The 16,367-nt window shown below is 39.7% G+C and overlaps 1 protein-coding gene across 1 annotated transcript; it reads left to right on the forward strand.

Moving 5' to 3' along the window:
- Nucleotides 1-1,228: 1,228 nt before the first annotated feature.
- On the forward strand, nucleotides 1,229-15,897 carry LOC119501813 (dual specificity mitogen-activated protein kinase kinase 6-like). Its single transcript, XM_037792450.1, has 12 exons — nucleotides 1,229-1,570; nucleotides 6,997-7,066; nucleotides 7,897-7,945; nucleotides 8,032-8,145; nucleotides 8,345-8,464; nucleotides 8,553-8,669; nucleotides 9,699-9,750; nucleotides 10,380-10,507; nucleotides 10,984-11,061; nucleotides 12,251-12,390; nucleotides 12,638-12,683; nucleotides 13,812-15,897. The coding sequence occupies exons 1-12, from the start codon at nucleotides 1,552-1,554 to the stop codon at nucleotides 13,887-13,889; spliced, it is 1,011 nt and encodes a 336-aa protein (XP_037648378.1). The 5' UTR covers nucleotides 1,229-1,551; the 3' UTR covers nucleotides 13,890-15,897.
- The last annotated feature ends 470 nt before the right edge of the window (nucleotides 15,898-16,367 follow it).

The following is a 16,367-nucleotide window of genomic DNA, read 5'->3' on the forward strand; positions in this document are numbered from 1 at the left end:
AGAAAAAAAGTGCTCACACAATATAAACTACACATCCCATTTTTGTATTGAAAAAATGATAACTTACAAAATAATTCAGGTAAATAGCAGCACATACAGAACAGATAAGTGGTACAAAAGATTTAAAAAAAAATACATTATATATATATATAGAGTGTATTATTATTTTATTATGTATATTGTGTTATTATACTTTTTATTACTATTTGATAAGAGTATTAAACACTTGACAACAAAATTGACAAATCTGCCTTTAAGGTACATTTTGAACAGATAAAAAAATTTGTGATTAATTTGTGATTAATCGTGTTTAATCATGGAAAATCATGCGATTAATTGTGACTAAATATTTTATATACAAATAAATTAAATCAGAGGTCTCAGAATAATAATAATACTTTTCCTATAGCCTATTATTAATTTGTTCTTTAGTAAACTGAGTGAGTTGAGTAGAGAGTTCAACTCTAAGAGAAAAGCAAGCCCTCTCCCTTGTTGATTAGAGTATTAAAAACTTGACAAATCTCCCTTTCAGGTACAATTTGAACATATAAAAATGTGTGATTAATTTGCCATTAATCTTGATTAATCATGGACAATCATGCTATTAAATATTGTATATATAAATAAATTAAATCATATATATATATATATATATATATATATATATATTATATATAAATTAAGTAAATCGGAGGTTTTCCGAATAATAATAAAACAATTCCTATAGCCTATTATTAATTTGTTCTTTAGTAAACTGAGTGAGTCGAGTAGAGAGTTCAACTCTAAGACAAAAGCAAGCCCTCTCCCTTGTTGATTAGAGTATTAAAAACTTGACAAATCTCCCTTTCAGGTACAATTTGAACATATAAAAATGTGTGATTAATTTGCCATTAATCTTGATTAATCATGGACAATCATGCTATTAAATATTGTATATATAAATAAATTAAATCATATATATATATATAAATTAAATCATATATAAATATATATATATTATATATAAATTAAGTAAATCGGAGGTTTTCCGAATAATAATAAAACAATTCCTATAGCCTATTATTATTTTAGTTTAGTTTAGTAAACTGAGTAAGTCGAGTAGAGAGTTCAACTCTATGAGAAAAAGGTAAAAACTTTTTTCTGTTTGTGAATGAAACATTTGTGCAAAAAAACTACTCATCCCATCATGCTTAGCGCGGGAGGGCAGGAAACACGTCATCACGTCGCCTTACGTCACCTTCAGCTGTCAGACTTTGGCCACCCCTAAAAAGTGCAGGTTTTTTTGTTAGCAAAACTAAAACTCGGAACTGTACAACAACACGGCGCAGCGACTTGATTTAAAGTTGTGCATTCATCTGCTAATCGATCATTGAACGACGATTGAAGCTGCAAAGATTGCACGAGGTTTTTAAAGGCTGCTGCTAGTGGGTTTTATTTTTTGCACAAGCCAGCAGCGATCCTGAGCGGCTGTAAAGCTACAGATAGATGCAGGGAGGGAGGGAGTAGAAAAGTCTTTGTGCTTCCCTTCCCCCTCATCAAAGCAAAGGGGAAATGTCTCTGTCTAAAGGAGGTAAGTGCTGCTTTATTTCTACCACTCTTCTATTGTTTGTTTTAAACAGAACAAACCGTGCATGTATGTTAAACATGGAGCTGCAGTTTGAAGTAATGTAAGCTAGCTACATGTTTGTAACCTTGCCAGGTGGAAAAGCTGCATGTGAGAGAGAGAGAGGAGAAAAGAAGCTAGCCAGCATGTCTTTTTCCTGCTTTCTATATCATTATGGTAAAGATTTGAAGGTGTTTTTTATCAGTACTGATGGTGTGTTCAGCTAAATGCTGCACTCTTAGTGTATAAGTTGTTGTTGTAGTTAGCTAACAGCATTTACACGATAAATAAAAGGTTGCCAGGTTGTTGCCCCTCAGCTCAGCTCAGCTGGGATTCACTCTCTCTTTGGGTTAAAGTGGAGCTCACTGGGACCACAGGTGTTTCTACTTGTTGTTGGCCTCCTGACTCATGACTGATCGATTGTGTATAGGGTTGTGTGTTGGCAAGACATCTGGCGATACGTATCATGATATACAAGAGGTACAGATTCAATATATCGCGATATGTTGTGATTTTCTAAATATAATTTTTAGGAAAATGTCATAGTATAAAGAATACACTATTTCATACTAGGCAAAAATAACATATTTGTACTACATGCAACAAAATTGCATGTTTTTTGCCCATGTGATTATCATAAAGTGGGCATGATAAGTGTTTGTTGGCATCAAACACTTGATTTTAATGTGTAGTGTATGATATTATGCTATGTATTTATTTTGCATTTGTTTTATGTTGTGAAACTTTAATGTATGTTTAAATGCTGCTGTCTTGGCCAGGTATTTCTTGCAAAAGAGATTCTTAATCTCAATGAGTACTACCTGGTTAAATACAAATAAAAACAATGTCTGTAAAGGGGAGACTCGTGGGTACCCATAAAACCCATTTTCATTCACATATCTTGAGGTCAGAGGTCAAACGACCCCTTTGAGAATTAAAAATTTAGTGCAAATGTAAGCGTTATTTAGCTTCCTTTGCTTGCATGGCATGGTTGGTACCAATGGATTCATTAGGTTTTCTAGTCTCAGATGATACCGTACCGTACAGTATTTTCGCTCTAGCTTTAAAACTGAGCCCGCTGCAACCTAAAAAACGCAATTTGCATTAATACGTTATACATTAATGTTGTTAAAACCCTTTGAAAATCGGCATGAAAGTTTTTCCTCGCCAAAATTTAGCACATTTGGAGTGTTATTTAGCTTCCTTCACAACAAGTATGACTTAGTTGGTACCATTGGATTCCTTAGGTCTTCTAGTTTCATATGGTAGCTTTAAAGCTGAGGCCGCTACAACCTATGAAAGATCGAATAATGGTCCGGTCCGACGGTGGGCTGTCCGATTTTTAAGAGGATAATTAAGTAAGGGATAATGTCCAGTGAGCCGGTCATTGTTGTGAAAGAAACCCCGACAGGGCGATGCTGCCGACGCAAAGCGGAGGGTTCTCTCATTGCCCTGAAGGGGTTTTCTTTCACAACAATGATCCCGCTAGCTGTACATTATCCCACTTATTACACGGCTACTTACTTAAAAATCAATAACTTGACACAAAAACTTTCCGCAAGAGTCCGACATCAGAACTGCGTCCATAGTAACGTTTTTTTTTGTTCACCCCTGTGGTGTAAATTCCTTTCTTTTTGTAAATCCGCAAAGGAACCATGGCGCTATCACACACTTGGCTTCCGCCAGTAAGTCTGTGCTGTGTAATCACTGTTGAATAAAATACACACCTTGGAAAAATCAAGGTCTTTCCTCTGCGTCACACATACACACACACACACACACAGCACGATGATGATGTCAATTTACATTTCAAGTTCACCGCTTGTGCTGTTACACAATCATACTAGCGTTGCCATGGTCGGGAGTACACACTGTTTTGAGAGAGCTGTGCAGATTGGCTCAGGCAATCACAGCCTTTGGCCTACCATGGCATGTTTTGACTTGCAGCACCAATACCTAGTGCAGCCTCTCTTTTGTTGACAGTTCACTGGCTGCAAGCAGACTCTCTATAGCTGCTACACAGGTTCTGTGCTGTAATTATTGTGTGCAGGCCCGATGTGTCTCTGCGAAAGTCTTTTTCTGGCCTCTGCAAAGGAGTTGTGGTCAATAAGGGAGGAGTGGGCCTTAAGTGCATTGCATGGTATTGCTGAGGCATGTTTGGAGATTGGGTTCTCCCTAACAGCACTGATAGGATAGGGTGGTGTGCAAGATTATATGTGCATGAGTCATCCTTTTTCTGTATATGGACCCACTCTGAGGCTGGAGCTTCCTGATGGTGACTCGCCACACAGCTATTGACACTTTGATCCCATGCACAATCCAGAAATTCTTGTTCACATGGCGTATGTATCACCGCAATCTCTCCGGGGTAGTTTCCACTGAACATCTTTCTAAGAATTACTGCATTTCCTGTAAAAGCGCACAGAGTCACTGCCACTGTCTGTACCAGCTGATGATAGTGATAACTCCAACACAGCTTCAGCAAAAACATTGATTTGGTTAAGACGCACCGATCAATACTTACACTACAAGTATAATAAGTTTACTACAAAATACTGAGGCTTCTTGAAGCTCTTCCCATGTGAGGAACAATGTGCAGTGTAGATTGTTTTTTTGTATAAAATGCAGAATGCACCTTGTGCTATATTTAGATATAAAACAAGGTTTCAATGCACATTGATATAAATGTTTAATTTCAGGATATACCACAGGAAATGGCATGAATTACAAGCAAGCACTGGGAAATGGTATCTGTGCATGCATACATTTTTCATGTGCTGCCTCAATATACTTTGACTGCAGCCTAGTAGGGGTGTAAGAAAATATTGATACTAGGGCTGTCAATTGATTAAAATTATGTAATCGTGATTAATCACATGATTGTCCATAGTCAATCGCGATTAATCACAAATTTGTATCTGTTTAAAATGCACCTTAAAGGGAGATTTGTCAAGTATTTAATCCTCTTATCTACATGGGAGTAGACAAATATGCAGCTTTATGCAAATGTATGTATGTATGTATTTATTATTGGATATCAATTAACAATGCAAAACAATGACAAATATTGTCCAGAAACCCTCACAGGTACTGTATTTAGTATAAAAAATATGCTCAAATCATAACAGGGCAAACTGCAGCCCAAAAGGCAACAACAGCTGTCAGTGTGTCAGTGTGCTGACTTGACTATGACTTGCCCAAAAGTGCATGTGATTATCATAAAGTGGGCATGTCTGTAAAAGGGAGACTCGTGGGTACCCATAGGACCCATTTGCATTGACATGCCCATTTTATGCTAATTCCATGCAGTTTGTGGCAAATGCAGTACAAATGTGAATGTAAAGATGAGACTCCATAGTCTCCATAGAAGCCATTTCACATAGTGACTTTTCTTTACTCAGATTTTATACAAATGGTGGTGTGTTCTTTATACTATGACAGTTTTCCTAAAATTCGATTTGAAAAAAAACCTAGTTTGCAGTATTGCAATATATTGAATCGTTACCTCTGTATCATGACATGTATCGTATCGCCAGATTCTTGCCAATACACAGCCCTACAGCTGCGGTTGATGTCATGGCACGATTATGTCCGATCAGGGCTCAGTTGGAGGACCAGGCCGGTCCCGCAGCAGAAAGCTGTTCCTCAGTTGGCCCTAACGGGGGACAACAGGCAGCAAGCAGGCCAAGTGAAGTGACATCATATTTCCCAAAGGGTCCTGACAGTTGTTGTGTTTTAGGCGGATGTGTGCAGTCTGACTGGCTGTGAGTCATATCCCACCAAACACACCCGGCTACAGGGTCGCTGCACACACCGCTACCTGAGAGGAGCTAGTATTTCAAGTCCATTAATATTTCACAGTAAATATGTCTAGCAGTAACTCAGACTTAATTTAAACAAACAAAAACTGCATGTGTATAGTATAATTCAAACAGCATGTCAGGTGTTTTTGTACTGCCATGTTCGCACGCTATACTAATTTTGGTCCATGAACAAAACGCTGTCTTATTTGTCAGGTCATCGGAACGCTTTGAGTGCTCGCACTTTATCCCACGCAGAGGAAACGCAAAATCTATTTTTGACCGAGCATGTGTGAGTAAATCACACTTCAATCTCTCCCCTACCACATGAGACTACCGTAGTCTGTCCAGACACTGTAGGCCTATTTTAGGGCTGCAGCACAAAATGGACCTGTCTGACGTTTCAGTGCCATAGAATCTGAAAATCTCTGCAAAACTTCACTTCCCTTCCAGCTTATTCTGGCAAGGAGGGGTTTACCCAATCGTACTTCCTCCACACTGGAGTATTGTGACTCACTCAATGGCAAACACAACCCCACAGTAATAACGAGAGCTGGTGCATTTGTTCTGAAGTGAAGGTGCTTGTGCATTAAACCAGTTTCTCTGAGTATTCCCTGAGTAATTGCACAGCCCGGCCCAAGCCCTGTGTGCAACAGGACAAGAGCAGGAAATAACCGGCCAGGTCTGAAACTGTTTCTCATCATAATCCCAGCGGGTGAAATTGTGGCCAAGTCCTTCCTAGCACACACACGCAGATAAAGGTCAAGAAAAGTGCTCTGTTTTTCCTGGCATACCTCGGAACACGCTGAACACGAGTGTCCGTGTCCAAAAAGTTGTTTTTCATGTGTTGCTGCTGCCCGGTAGCTGTGTCATTCTGGCAGGGACTCGCGGCCCCTTGTGGGAAGTCCCAGAGGCTGCTGGTAAACTGTGTTTATGAATGAACTCACTGCTGTCACGGATTTAACACAGAACCGCTCCCAGAGCTGAACAGTTCACGACACCATACTCAGATACTAAAAAATGTAAACTTGAGATTAGATAAAAAAAAAAAAGTCAAAAAGGAAAAAAAAACATTAATAGTTGATTTGATAGCAGTTATTGTAACAGCAAAAATTTCCCCTGCACCCCCCCCGCCCCCCTTCCCTTCCGTTTGAGTCATCATACCGATGTCGATTAGTCATTTAGTCCACCTTCTCCCTACTGCAGGGCCTCAGCTCTGAGTACACCTAATCTCCAGATAGATAACCGATCATTTGTGTCAGAGAGGCAACTGCAAATTGATTGTAACCTTGGAAAAACTCTTCACTACCACACAATGGAATAAAATCCCCTATCAATAGACCGGTGTGGATGTATTAAAAACAAGCAAAGTCCATTTAGTTGGCACTTAATGGCCTGAATTAGACTGTTGTGGCAAACCTCTGCTCTTAACTCATAAGAGTCTGTAGATGTGAAGTCCATTTGCCTTAGTCCTTCTACAAAACACTGCAGATCATACTAGCTTGTGGTTGTTGCTAAATACAGCTTTATTGATCCCTGTTTGTGTGTCATGGAGCTGAGATGGTAATGGTTTTCTAATTTCTTGTCTCCAAGGGAAGAAGAAGAACCCTGGGCTGAAGCTGGCCAAAGAAGTGTTTGCACAGCCCGCACCAGCAGCAGCAGCGTAAGCCTCCTTTTTCTTTTTTTTTTACAATGACAGCACAGTAGCCATACCATCCTAAGAGGGTCTCAAAATCAGAGCCAGAACGCTAAAATGTCTGGGACAACATATCGACCCCCTTTTAGCTTATTATTATTGCTGCTATATCTATATCGGCGTGTATTAGGGCTGTCAACGAATATTGAAAATTAATATTCAATTGTAGAAAAAAACAAAGCAGTCTTTCTAACTCGCGTGCACTGAATGCACCGCATGACGGGTGTCACACAACGTCACTTTCATTAATTGAAAATGAAATGTAACTTTAGGTCAAGCTGAACGAGGACTAACTTAACAAGAACTGTAATGATGGCAGATAACTCGGCTGCAGAGAGAGACACGGTGTCCTAAGAGCGTCACGTCACGTCACGTCCCGTGTAGGCTTGTCGATGTTATCGGTGTTAAACGGTGGCCGGGGACACACCGATTACATTACGTACCCACTGCCCCCACCGTCGTTTTGCTTTTTTTACGGAAATAAAATAGAAAAAAATAGATCGTGGATGATGAAAAATTATTTTGGGACTAATTTGGGACGAGAGTTGAAACAAAAATACGCTTTACATTAGAATGAACGCTGATGAAAATGCACGTTTTGTCGCCTAATGACGACCAATAAAGAAATACAGAAATTTTGCTCCGACTTAAATACATTTTTGCTTCAAATTAATCTTAAAAATTGCACTAATAAACATTCACAGTTTCTCTTAGAGTGTGAATATTCCATTACTGAGCATTGTGACATTAAAACCACACACTGTTGCTCATGCTTGAGTGTTTCTGTTTCCCTGCAGGCCGCCTCGAGATCTTGACTCAAAAGCTTGCGTCACAATTGGAGATCAGGTAAAGTCAGCTCTGTGTTCATGCTGTTCTGCCGTTTGTTTTCCCGAACGCACACATCAATGTAACTTCTGCCTCTTCTTGTCCAGAACTTTGTGGTGAAGGCCGATGACTTGGAGCAGATTGAGGAGCTGGGCAGGGGGGCGTACGGGGTGGTGGACAAGATGAAACATGTGCCCAGTGGTGTTATCATGGCTGTCAAGGTGGGCTGCTATTCCGGTTACCTGATCTGTAAACGCACCATGCTTTTTAAAATAGTTCCGTGACTCACAGATGTATTCAACATATGAGCTCATGTGGATCAGATCTATCGGATCTATGACATGTTATATTGAGGAGGGGGGGGTTTAGGACATTGGACACCGTTTGATTTTAAAATCTATCTGCCCCCTGTGTCCGCAGAGGATTCGTGCCACCGTAAACACTCTGGAGCAGAAGAGGCTTCTGATGGACTTGGACATTTCCATGAGGACAGTGGACTGCTTTTTCACCGTGACCTTCTATGGCGCCCTCTTCAGAGAGGTGAGTAAACTATGACACATATGAACTCCTGCATATGTCGAGTCTGTTATCATCTTGTTTCTTATTTTTTATTTTTTATTTTTTTCAGGGGGATGTTTGGATCTGTATGGAGCTGATGGACACGTCTCTGGATAAGTTCTATAAGAAAGTTATAGAGAAAGGAAAAGAAATCCCAGAGGACATCTTGGGCAAGATCACAGTAGCAGTACGTCCTGTTCCTTCTTTTTTTACACAACAAGTATCATTAAAACTGGGCACACTGTATGATTTTAGTCCAGCAGAGCCACGAGCCGATTCCCGGACATCAGTGCCTTTTTTTCTCCTTTTTTTTTTTTTTACAGTAATCAGAAAGTAGCTATCAAGATAACAATGTAGGCTACAATAGATATAGTAAAACGTAACTAGCTTACTACCAATTCTCTCTGCAAAATGGACAAGCCACACTGTCCACGTCTTCCTCCCACCTGCGAGTCCATATACACCGCCGCCTCTTTTTTAAGATGTTTCAGCTGACAGGACGATACAGATGATCAAGGCAGCACATTTCTGCACAACAAATCATTATTGACAACTGTCAACAGCCAGAACGGCTGGCAGTGACTATTTTATACGTACAGCTTGAGCACTCAGGTCGTGGCTGACAATCGGACCGTACAGTGTGAGCACATAAATCGTGAGATTTGGCTCCACATCGCAAATGATCTACCCGTACAGCAGGAGCAGGAATTACACAACAACATTTCTAAAATCGTACAGTGCATGCCCAGCTTAAGATATCAAGTGCGTTTATATGTACACTAACCTTTTCCACTCCACTCCTCTTTTACATGCTCACATTAACGATGGCTCAGTTCCATTAAGTGTCCCGTTAAGAAATTCCAGTGAACCAGCATATACAGTACCTCCCTTTAGAGGAATGCAGCTATCATTTATGTTATTGAATGCACCTGTGCTTTTCCTACTATGACATTTCAAAATGTCAGTGTTGTTGTTCTTCTACTTAGAAGTAGCTCTGTGGGCTGACGCTGCGTTCACCAGTTACTTAGATATTTGTTGCCTAATAAAATATGTATGACTCCAGGGAAATAACATTTAATAAGCAAATCATAAAACAAATAATTCATTGAATTGATATATTTTCAACCTTTTTTTATTTGTATTAATGTGCATGTAAAACCCTTTCAATCATGAGATATCATCTACAGATAAAGTTTTTCCTTCATTCTCTCCACAGATCGTCAAGGCATTAGAGCACCTGCACAATAACCTGTCAGTGATACACAGAGGTAATCAGATCATCAGAGTATACACAGTTTTCAATTTCCTGTTTATGTTTCTCTTTGTTGGTTTGCTGGTAGGACTGCACAATTATGGCCAAAATGATAATCACGATTATTCATTGATTTTAGCGTCATCGTGTATTTATTGCACTTTCACATTCAAATAAACAGAGCACAGTTTTCAGCACTGACATTGCAATATTTTTTTCTGCTATATATATATTCCAATATGAGCAAAAATACAGGAATATTCACCCTACTCCTTTGTTAGCTACATTTTAAAGTTAAATGCTTCAATCTGGTGCACTTTGAGAGCAAAATTAGCAACATTAAGAAGAAAGATAAACAATTTTATTCTCTCAATTTAATCATAAACACATTGGTTGTATAGACAATATCTATACCCAAACATGTATAGAAGCCAAAACATCTCGATCGCCGGCTGGTGGCTGGCTGTTAGTTTAGGAAGTGCTTGATTTGATATGTTGTAGCGTTTTTTCTATGAGCGGGATGCACATTTTAAGCGATCATGTTCATTTGATTGTGGGAAGCCAAAACCGTGATTAATATTGGATTAATTGTGCAGCCCTGTTTGCTGGTTCTCTCTCATCATTTTCGTAACAATGTCTCTCCAGATGTGAAACCCTCCAATGTTCTGATCAACACTGAGGGTCAAGTGAAAATGTGCGACTTTGGCATCAGTGGCCACCTGGTGGACTCTGTGGCTAAAACCATGGATGCAGGCTGCAAGCCCTACATGGCGGTAAGAGACTCCTGGTACCGGCTAGCTGAGATTTAGGAAAGGATTCTCTAGATATTGGCTGAGGAGATTGCCCCTGTCAGAAAACCACAGACCAGGAGGATATTAATCAGGCCTCTACTGTCCGAACCCCCAAGCTTTCAAACATCTTGCCTGCATGAAGGAATGTAGGCTCACAAAATCAGTGTGTTATTTTAAATCCTCTCGAAAAACACATTTTATCCCACAGATTGGTTCTTCACCCAATTACACTTATTCTCATCTTTGCATGCCTTTTTTTTTTATTATTTTTCATTCATGTCTGATATTACAATAAGTTTGTATTTATTATCATAACTTCTTTTTTTCTGTCTGTCAGTAAATGCATTTTAAAGAAGTTAGTAAAACTCTCCTTAATATTACAGTATAATTATAGTTAATGATTGTTGTTTTCCAGATAGTGTCGGTACTTAATCTGTTGCCAATAATTTCCATTTCAGCCCGAGCGGATCAACCCTGACCTCAACCAGAAAGGCTACAGCGTCAAGTCGGACATCTGGAGTCTTGGTATTACGATGGTGAGTCAGGTTGGATGTCAAAATGTGTCTCTTAAAGCCATTTGTGATGACGTTCGAGTGAAATGAATCCACGTTATTGCTTCCCTTCTCACGTCACTAACTCTTATTGACTATGTTTACATGCTCAAAACAAAATATTGTTTTTGTGTCAAAGTGTAGTACAAGGAATAAAAACAGAGAAGTATTTCCCAGCAGTGAAAGTTGAGCTGCTTCCTACTCTCAGTTCAGGCTGGGATGTGCACCTTTTTTCATAATACTCCAATAATATAATAATAATATAATAAGGATATAATAATATAGTCTGCATTCCCAACAAAATGATATTTTGTTACCATGATGATTACCACATTTACTAAACAAAGTCAAAGGAGATCCCATTACAGGTAACTCATATTTCCAAGCAGCACTAATGCTGAGTCATGGTGACAGGTTTAATACCTGTACCATGTTGATGCCACATCAGTAGTAGTCCATGCTGTCCTTAGTTATTCTGTAATATGACATACTGCAGTAAATATCTCTGAACTGCAGGGTTCATACGCAGTATGGAAGTTGATGTTAGTAATTTCCAGGTCTGGATAAGTATGGAAAAAAGAAGAGTATGGAAAAATATTTGTGTTTCCAGACTATTACCCCTATTGTGTTTTCTAAAATATCAAATTCAGAATTTCTAAAAATAAATTCATCATACATGCAGAGTGTTTTTCGTGGCGTTTCGAGTAGTCAGCGCAGCCAAAATGTTAACCACTGTGTGAGAGAGCAAGCTTGATGTCGTCGTAAGTAAGGTAATAGTAGTAGTAGTAATCATAATATTATGGCGTGCGACGAAAAGTCAATGGACTTTAGTTCTCTTTTCTAGTTCCATGGTGAATTGTACATGAACATCCCTTCTGTTACTGTAGGAGTTAAAGGTATAAAGTTATTTAAATATAACTGAACAACATTGAGCTGTTTTTAACATTGCAACTTTAATGAAATGCATTAAACTTGTCTGGGTTTGGTGTTAATTGATTTATATGAGAAAATGTGTAGGAACCCTGAAATTGTCCAAATAGTTTGTGTTGCAGTTGAAAGTCAGACTCACCTAGCATTATAAAGCATTGCACTGCAGTCACAACCACAATAATAACATGTAATTTAGCTCTAACACGTACGGTCCTTGTTAACTGAGCCTTCCTCTGTCTCCTAGATCGAGCTGGCCATTTTGAAGTTCCCCTACGACTCATGGGGCACCCCGTTCCAGCAGCTCAAACAGGTGGTGGACGAGCCGTCTCCACAGCTGCCCGCCGATCGTTTCTCCCCAGAGTTTGTAGACTTCATCTCCCAGTGGTGAGTCTCGCGCCCCGATGACAAATGTGTAGACGTTGTTGTGCTCCTCATTCACCTTGCTGTAAAAGTGTCCCGGAGGCCCAGCAGGGGTCAGCGTTGGCTCTGTTTGCATCAGAACAGTATCTGTGGAGCTGATATTTATATGTCACTTGACTATTTTAAGATTTAGTGTTTTATATGAAGTCATAATAAATTTATATTTTGGTATGTTTTTCACACTTTTGCATTTATCTCTTTGTTTTTACAGCTTAAGAAAGAAGCCAAATGAGAGACCAGCTTATACAGAATTAATGGTAAGTAACTTTAAGACCATTATTCTCTTACCCCAAAACAACAACAACACAAATGGAGGCGCAACGATTAGTTGACTAATCGATTAGTCGACTAATCGATTAGTCGATCAACAGAAAAATAATCACCAACTATTTTGATAATAATATATTAATCGTTAAAGTGCAAAAATGGCGGAAAATGCTGCTTTCAGCCTCTCAAATATGGAGTTTTCCTTCTTGTCTCTGTTTTATATCATATTAAACTGAGTATCTTTGGGTTTTGAACAAAACAAGACATTTAAAGTAAAGTAGGGCTGTCAAAGTTAACGCAAATTTTGTTTTAACGCCACTAGTGTATTTAATACATTAACACAATTTTTAGGTAGTTTGTAGTTTTCCATGTTATGATTTGAGCATATTTTTATGCTAAATGCAGTACCTGTGAGGGATTCTGGACAATATTTGTCATTGTTTTGTGTTGTTAATTGATTTCCAGTAATAAATATATACATACATTTGCATAAATCTGCATATTTGCTCACTCCCATGTTGATAAGAGTATTAAATACCTGACAAATCTCCCTTTAAGGTACATGTTGAACAGATAAAAAATGTGCGATTAATTTGCGATTAAACGCGATTAAATATTTTAATCAATTGACAGCCCTACTTCAAAGTCATTTTTCATGCAAAACTGGCAGAAAATTCTGTTTTCTGCATCTCAAATATGAAGATTTCCTGCTTTTCTTTGTTTTATATCATTAAACTGAATATCTTTGGGTTTTGGACATAAAGAGACATTTAACTTTGGACTTTGAGAAACTGGGATGGACATTTTCATTTTTCTGACATTTTGTAGACCAAATGATTAATCGATTTAATCTAGAAAATATCGGCCAATTAATTGATAATGAAAATAATTGTTAGTTGCAGCCCTAAACGCAAATATGATGCTACTTTGTCTCCTTTGCCACTATCAACATCCCTGTGGGCTCTGGTTCTTGTTTTTGTCCACAAGAGGCCAGCCTTACCCAGTTAACTCACTGAGACTATGATGTGTGTATTTCACAAGTAAATATCATCATTAGATCTTTTTTTTTGTCATTCAAGAATATATTTCTAAGTTGTCTTTCCCTTCTTTTAATGCAGCAACATCCATTTCTCACCGTGCACGACTCCAAAGACACAGATGTGGCCGGTTTTGTCAAGGGCATCCTGGACGACTGATGGGCTCCCTCCGGGGCCCCGGCCCTTCAGGTCAGGTGGGACCTCTCAGCAAACGAACCAATGGCCTACCTTTTTCTTTTTTTTTTTCTTTTTTTTTTTTAAACTCACTGGAATGATAGACTCTCATGCACCCACACACACACACACACACAACATGTGGGGCGACCCAAAGACTGACAGCAGCCCAGCAGCACTGGAGTGGGAGAGTGGTGGTAATATGAACTTGTACGGTCGAAACCCAACTGGAGAGGTTTAATTCGCTCCTCCTAAGCTTCCTGTGTGTGTGTGTGTGTGTGTGTGTGCGTGCAGTTATTCAACATGACAAATATGAACTGAACCTGTTGTTTTTTTGTCTTCTATTTTTGCCCCACTGCCCCCATTTTATCTCTCTCTTCAGAACGGACAGAGCCAGCCATCATTTCTTTGTGACACATATTGTATGAATTTCATCTGCAAAATCCAACAGTTAAATGTGTATGTTGTTGTGTATTGAAAGCTATATTTGCATATGCGTTTGTATGTTTTCTCATTATACAGAGTTTTGATACTGTATATCGTCGACATTGTGTGAATTTTACCGGACTAGGGCCTTATTTGTGAGATTGCATCCCGTGAACAGTTGGACCTGGTTCTGCCCTGAGGTGATTTGGTCAGAGCAGGGGCTACGGGACGCTCCAGAGCTGAGACAAGAAATGTCAAAAGGTCACATTCTGCACGGGAGGAGTTTGCAAGTCATCGCTATATCTCTTGGCGACGTGAGGCAGGAATGCAAAGCGTCTCATATCATCTAATCCGATAGTGATCGGAGCTGCGGCCCTTCATGCAGTGACCCCTCCGGACTCGTCTTCTTCTTTCTCGGGTATCAACGAGTCGGCTTCAGCGCCGCCGCCGTTGTTACTACCTGGATGTATTCAGGGGTTGCCTAATCAAGCTCACGGCTTTATCTCTTTCTGTGTGCCATGTTTGCAAAGATCGTTCTCATGAATTACTGCATTAATGTGTGTTTTCTTTTCTTCTTTTTTTTGGACCTGCATTTTGATTTTATTCCCGCAGCATTTAAACTCATCCCTTTTAGCTTATACCGTTCTCAATCCTGGAGTTGGCATCGTCTTTTCATTTGAGGCACTTCTGTTTATTTTTCCAGAGACCTTATTATGCATTACACAGACAGTATGTTAGGGAAATAATTTATGTGTTGAAGATGTAAATACTATCTCCTTTTTTTTTTAATGTAACACTGTCCTTAACCTGGCAGTGCAGATGAGTGGTTGGTAGTTAGTTTTAATGCAGTGTGACACGCATACACAAACACTTGTACTCGCAGGGCCAGCTGACTATCGTACACCTATTTTGGACTGATGTGCTGTCAGGCTCCACCGCTCAGGTTTCTGTGCTCTCCTTCGTGCGGAGACGGCCCCGTTTTGTTTTCTCCCCAGGTCGTACTCTTCCTCGAGTGCCGGACCGAGAGCCTCTTTTTCAGTCCACGGTGGGCGGCCGTTATCTCTTCTGTCTGACCATACTATGCAGAGCCCCTTCGCCTTGGACACGCGGCAAGAGGCCCTCGCCGTGTGGCAGTTTCCCCCCCCACTCCCAAGTGTTCAGAGACTGTGATGGTGATGACGGCGATGATAGCGATGGCGCCTCTGTTCACGGCTAGCACTCATCGCCTCTCTGGTTTACACTGTAGTGCAACCTTTATCAAAAGTCAGTGGAGTATTTATGATTGTGAATAATAAGGGAAAGCTAACAACACCACAAAGAAGCTGCTATTTTTTTATTTCTTTTTTTCCCTTTTTTTTTTTTTTTTTTTTTTTAGTCTTTAGCCTTCTTTGGATGGCCATTCCCTTTGGTGTGTAAAGGTTTTTACGCTGATCACAACGAGAATGGAACACTTGCTCTACCTCTTACTCCTTCACTCTATTTGCCACCTTTTCATTGGGTGGGACTGACAAACTTGAACTATGGAAAGACAAAAAAATAAAGGCTTTATTGTTCAGTATGTTCCGTCTATAGCTTTCCTGTCATGATTGATGTCGGTTTAGCAATCAAAGAAGCAGTTCCTGCTCATGTGGGTAACGCAGAGATTACAACACTGTCAAAATTTAGTGGAAAAGTGTAAAATATCGGGGGGGATCTATTAGCAGAAATTGAATATAATATTCATTACTATGTTTTCATTAGTGTATAATCACCTGAAACTAAGGTCATATCTACATAGGGAGCGGGTCCTCTTCACGGAGTACGCCATGTTGCTCCGCCATGTTTCTACAGTAGCCCAGAACCGACAGACCAAACACTGGCTCTAGAGAGAGACTTTAGCGTTTTCACGTTACCTGAAGGCCACCGTGGTTCTCCGACATGCTTGTGAAACTGTGGTAATGTGAGCCGCAGAGTGCAAAAGCGTGGTAGCGCCAGCCGGCGTCTGACTTCTGTTGCTCCTAAAGTAGTCTTATTATGGTAAGGATGGCCTCTGAGTGA

Source organism: Sebastes umbrosus, chromosome 14 (genome assembly GCF_015220745.1).
Source record: "Sebastes umbrosus isolate fSebUmb1 chromosome 14, fSebUmb1.pri, whole genome shotgun sequence".
In the NCBI taxonomy this organism is placed as follows: domain Eukaryota; kingdom Metazoa; phylum Chordata; class Actinopteri; order Perciformes; family Sebastidae; genus Sebastes; species Sebastes umbrosus.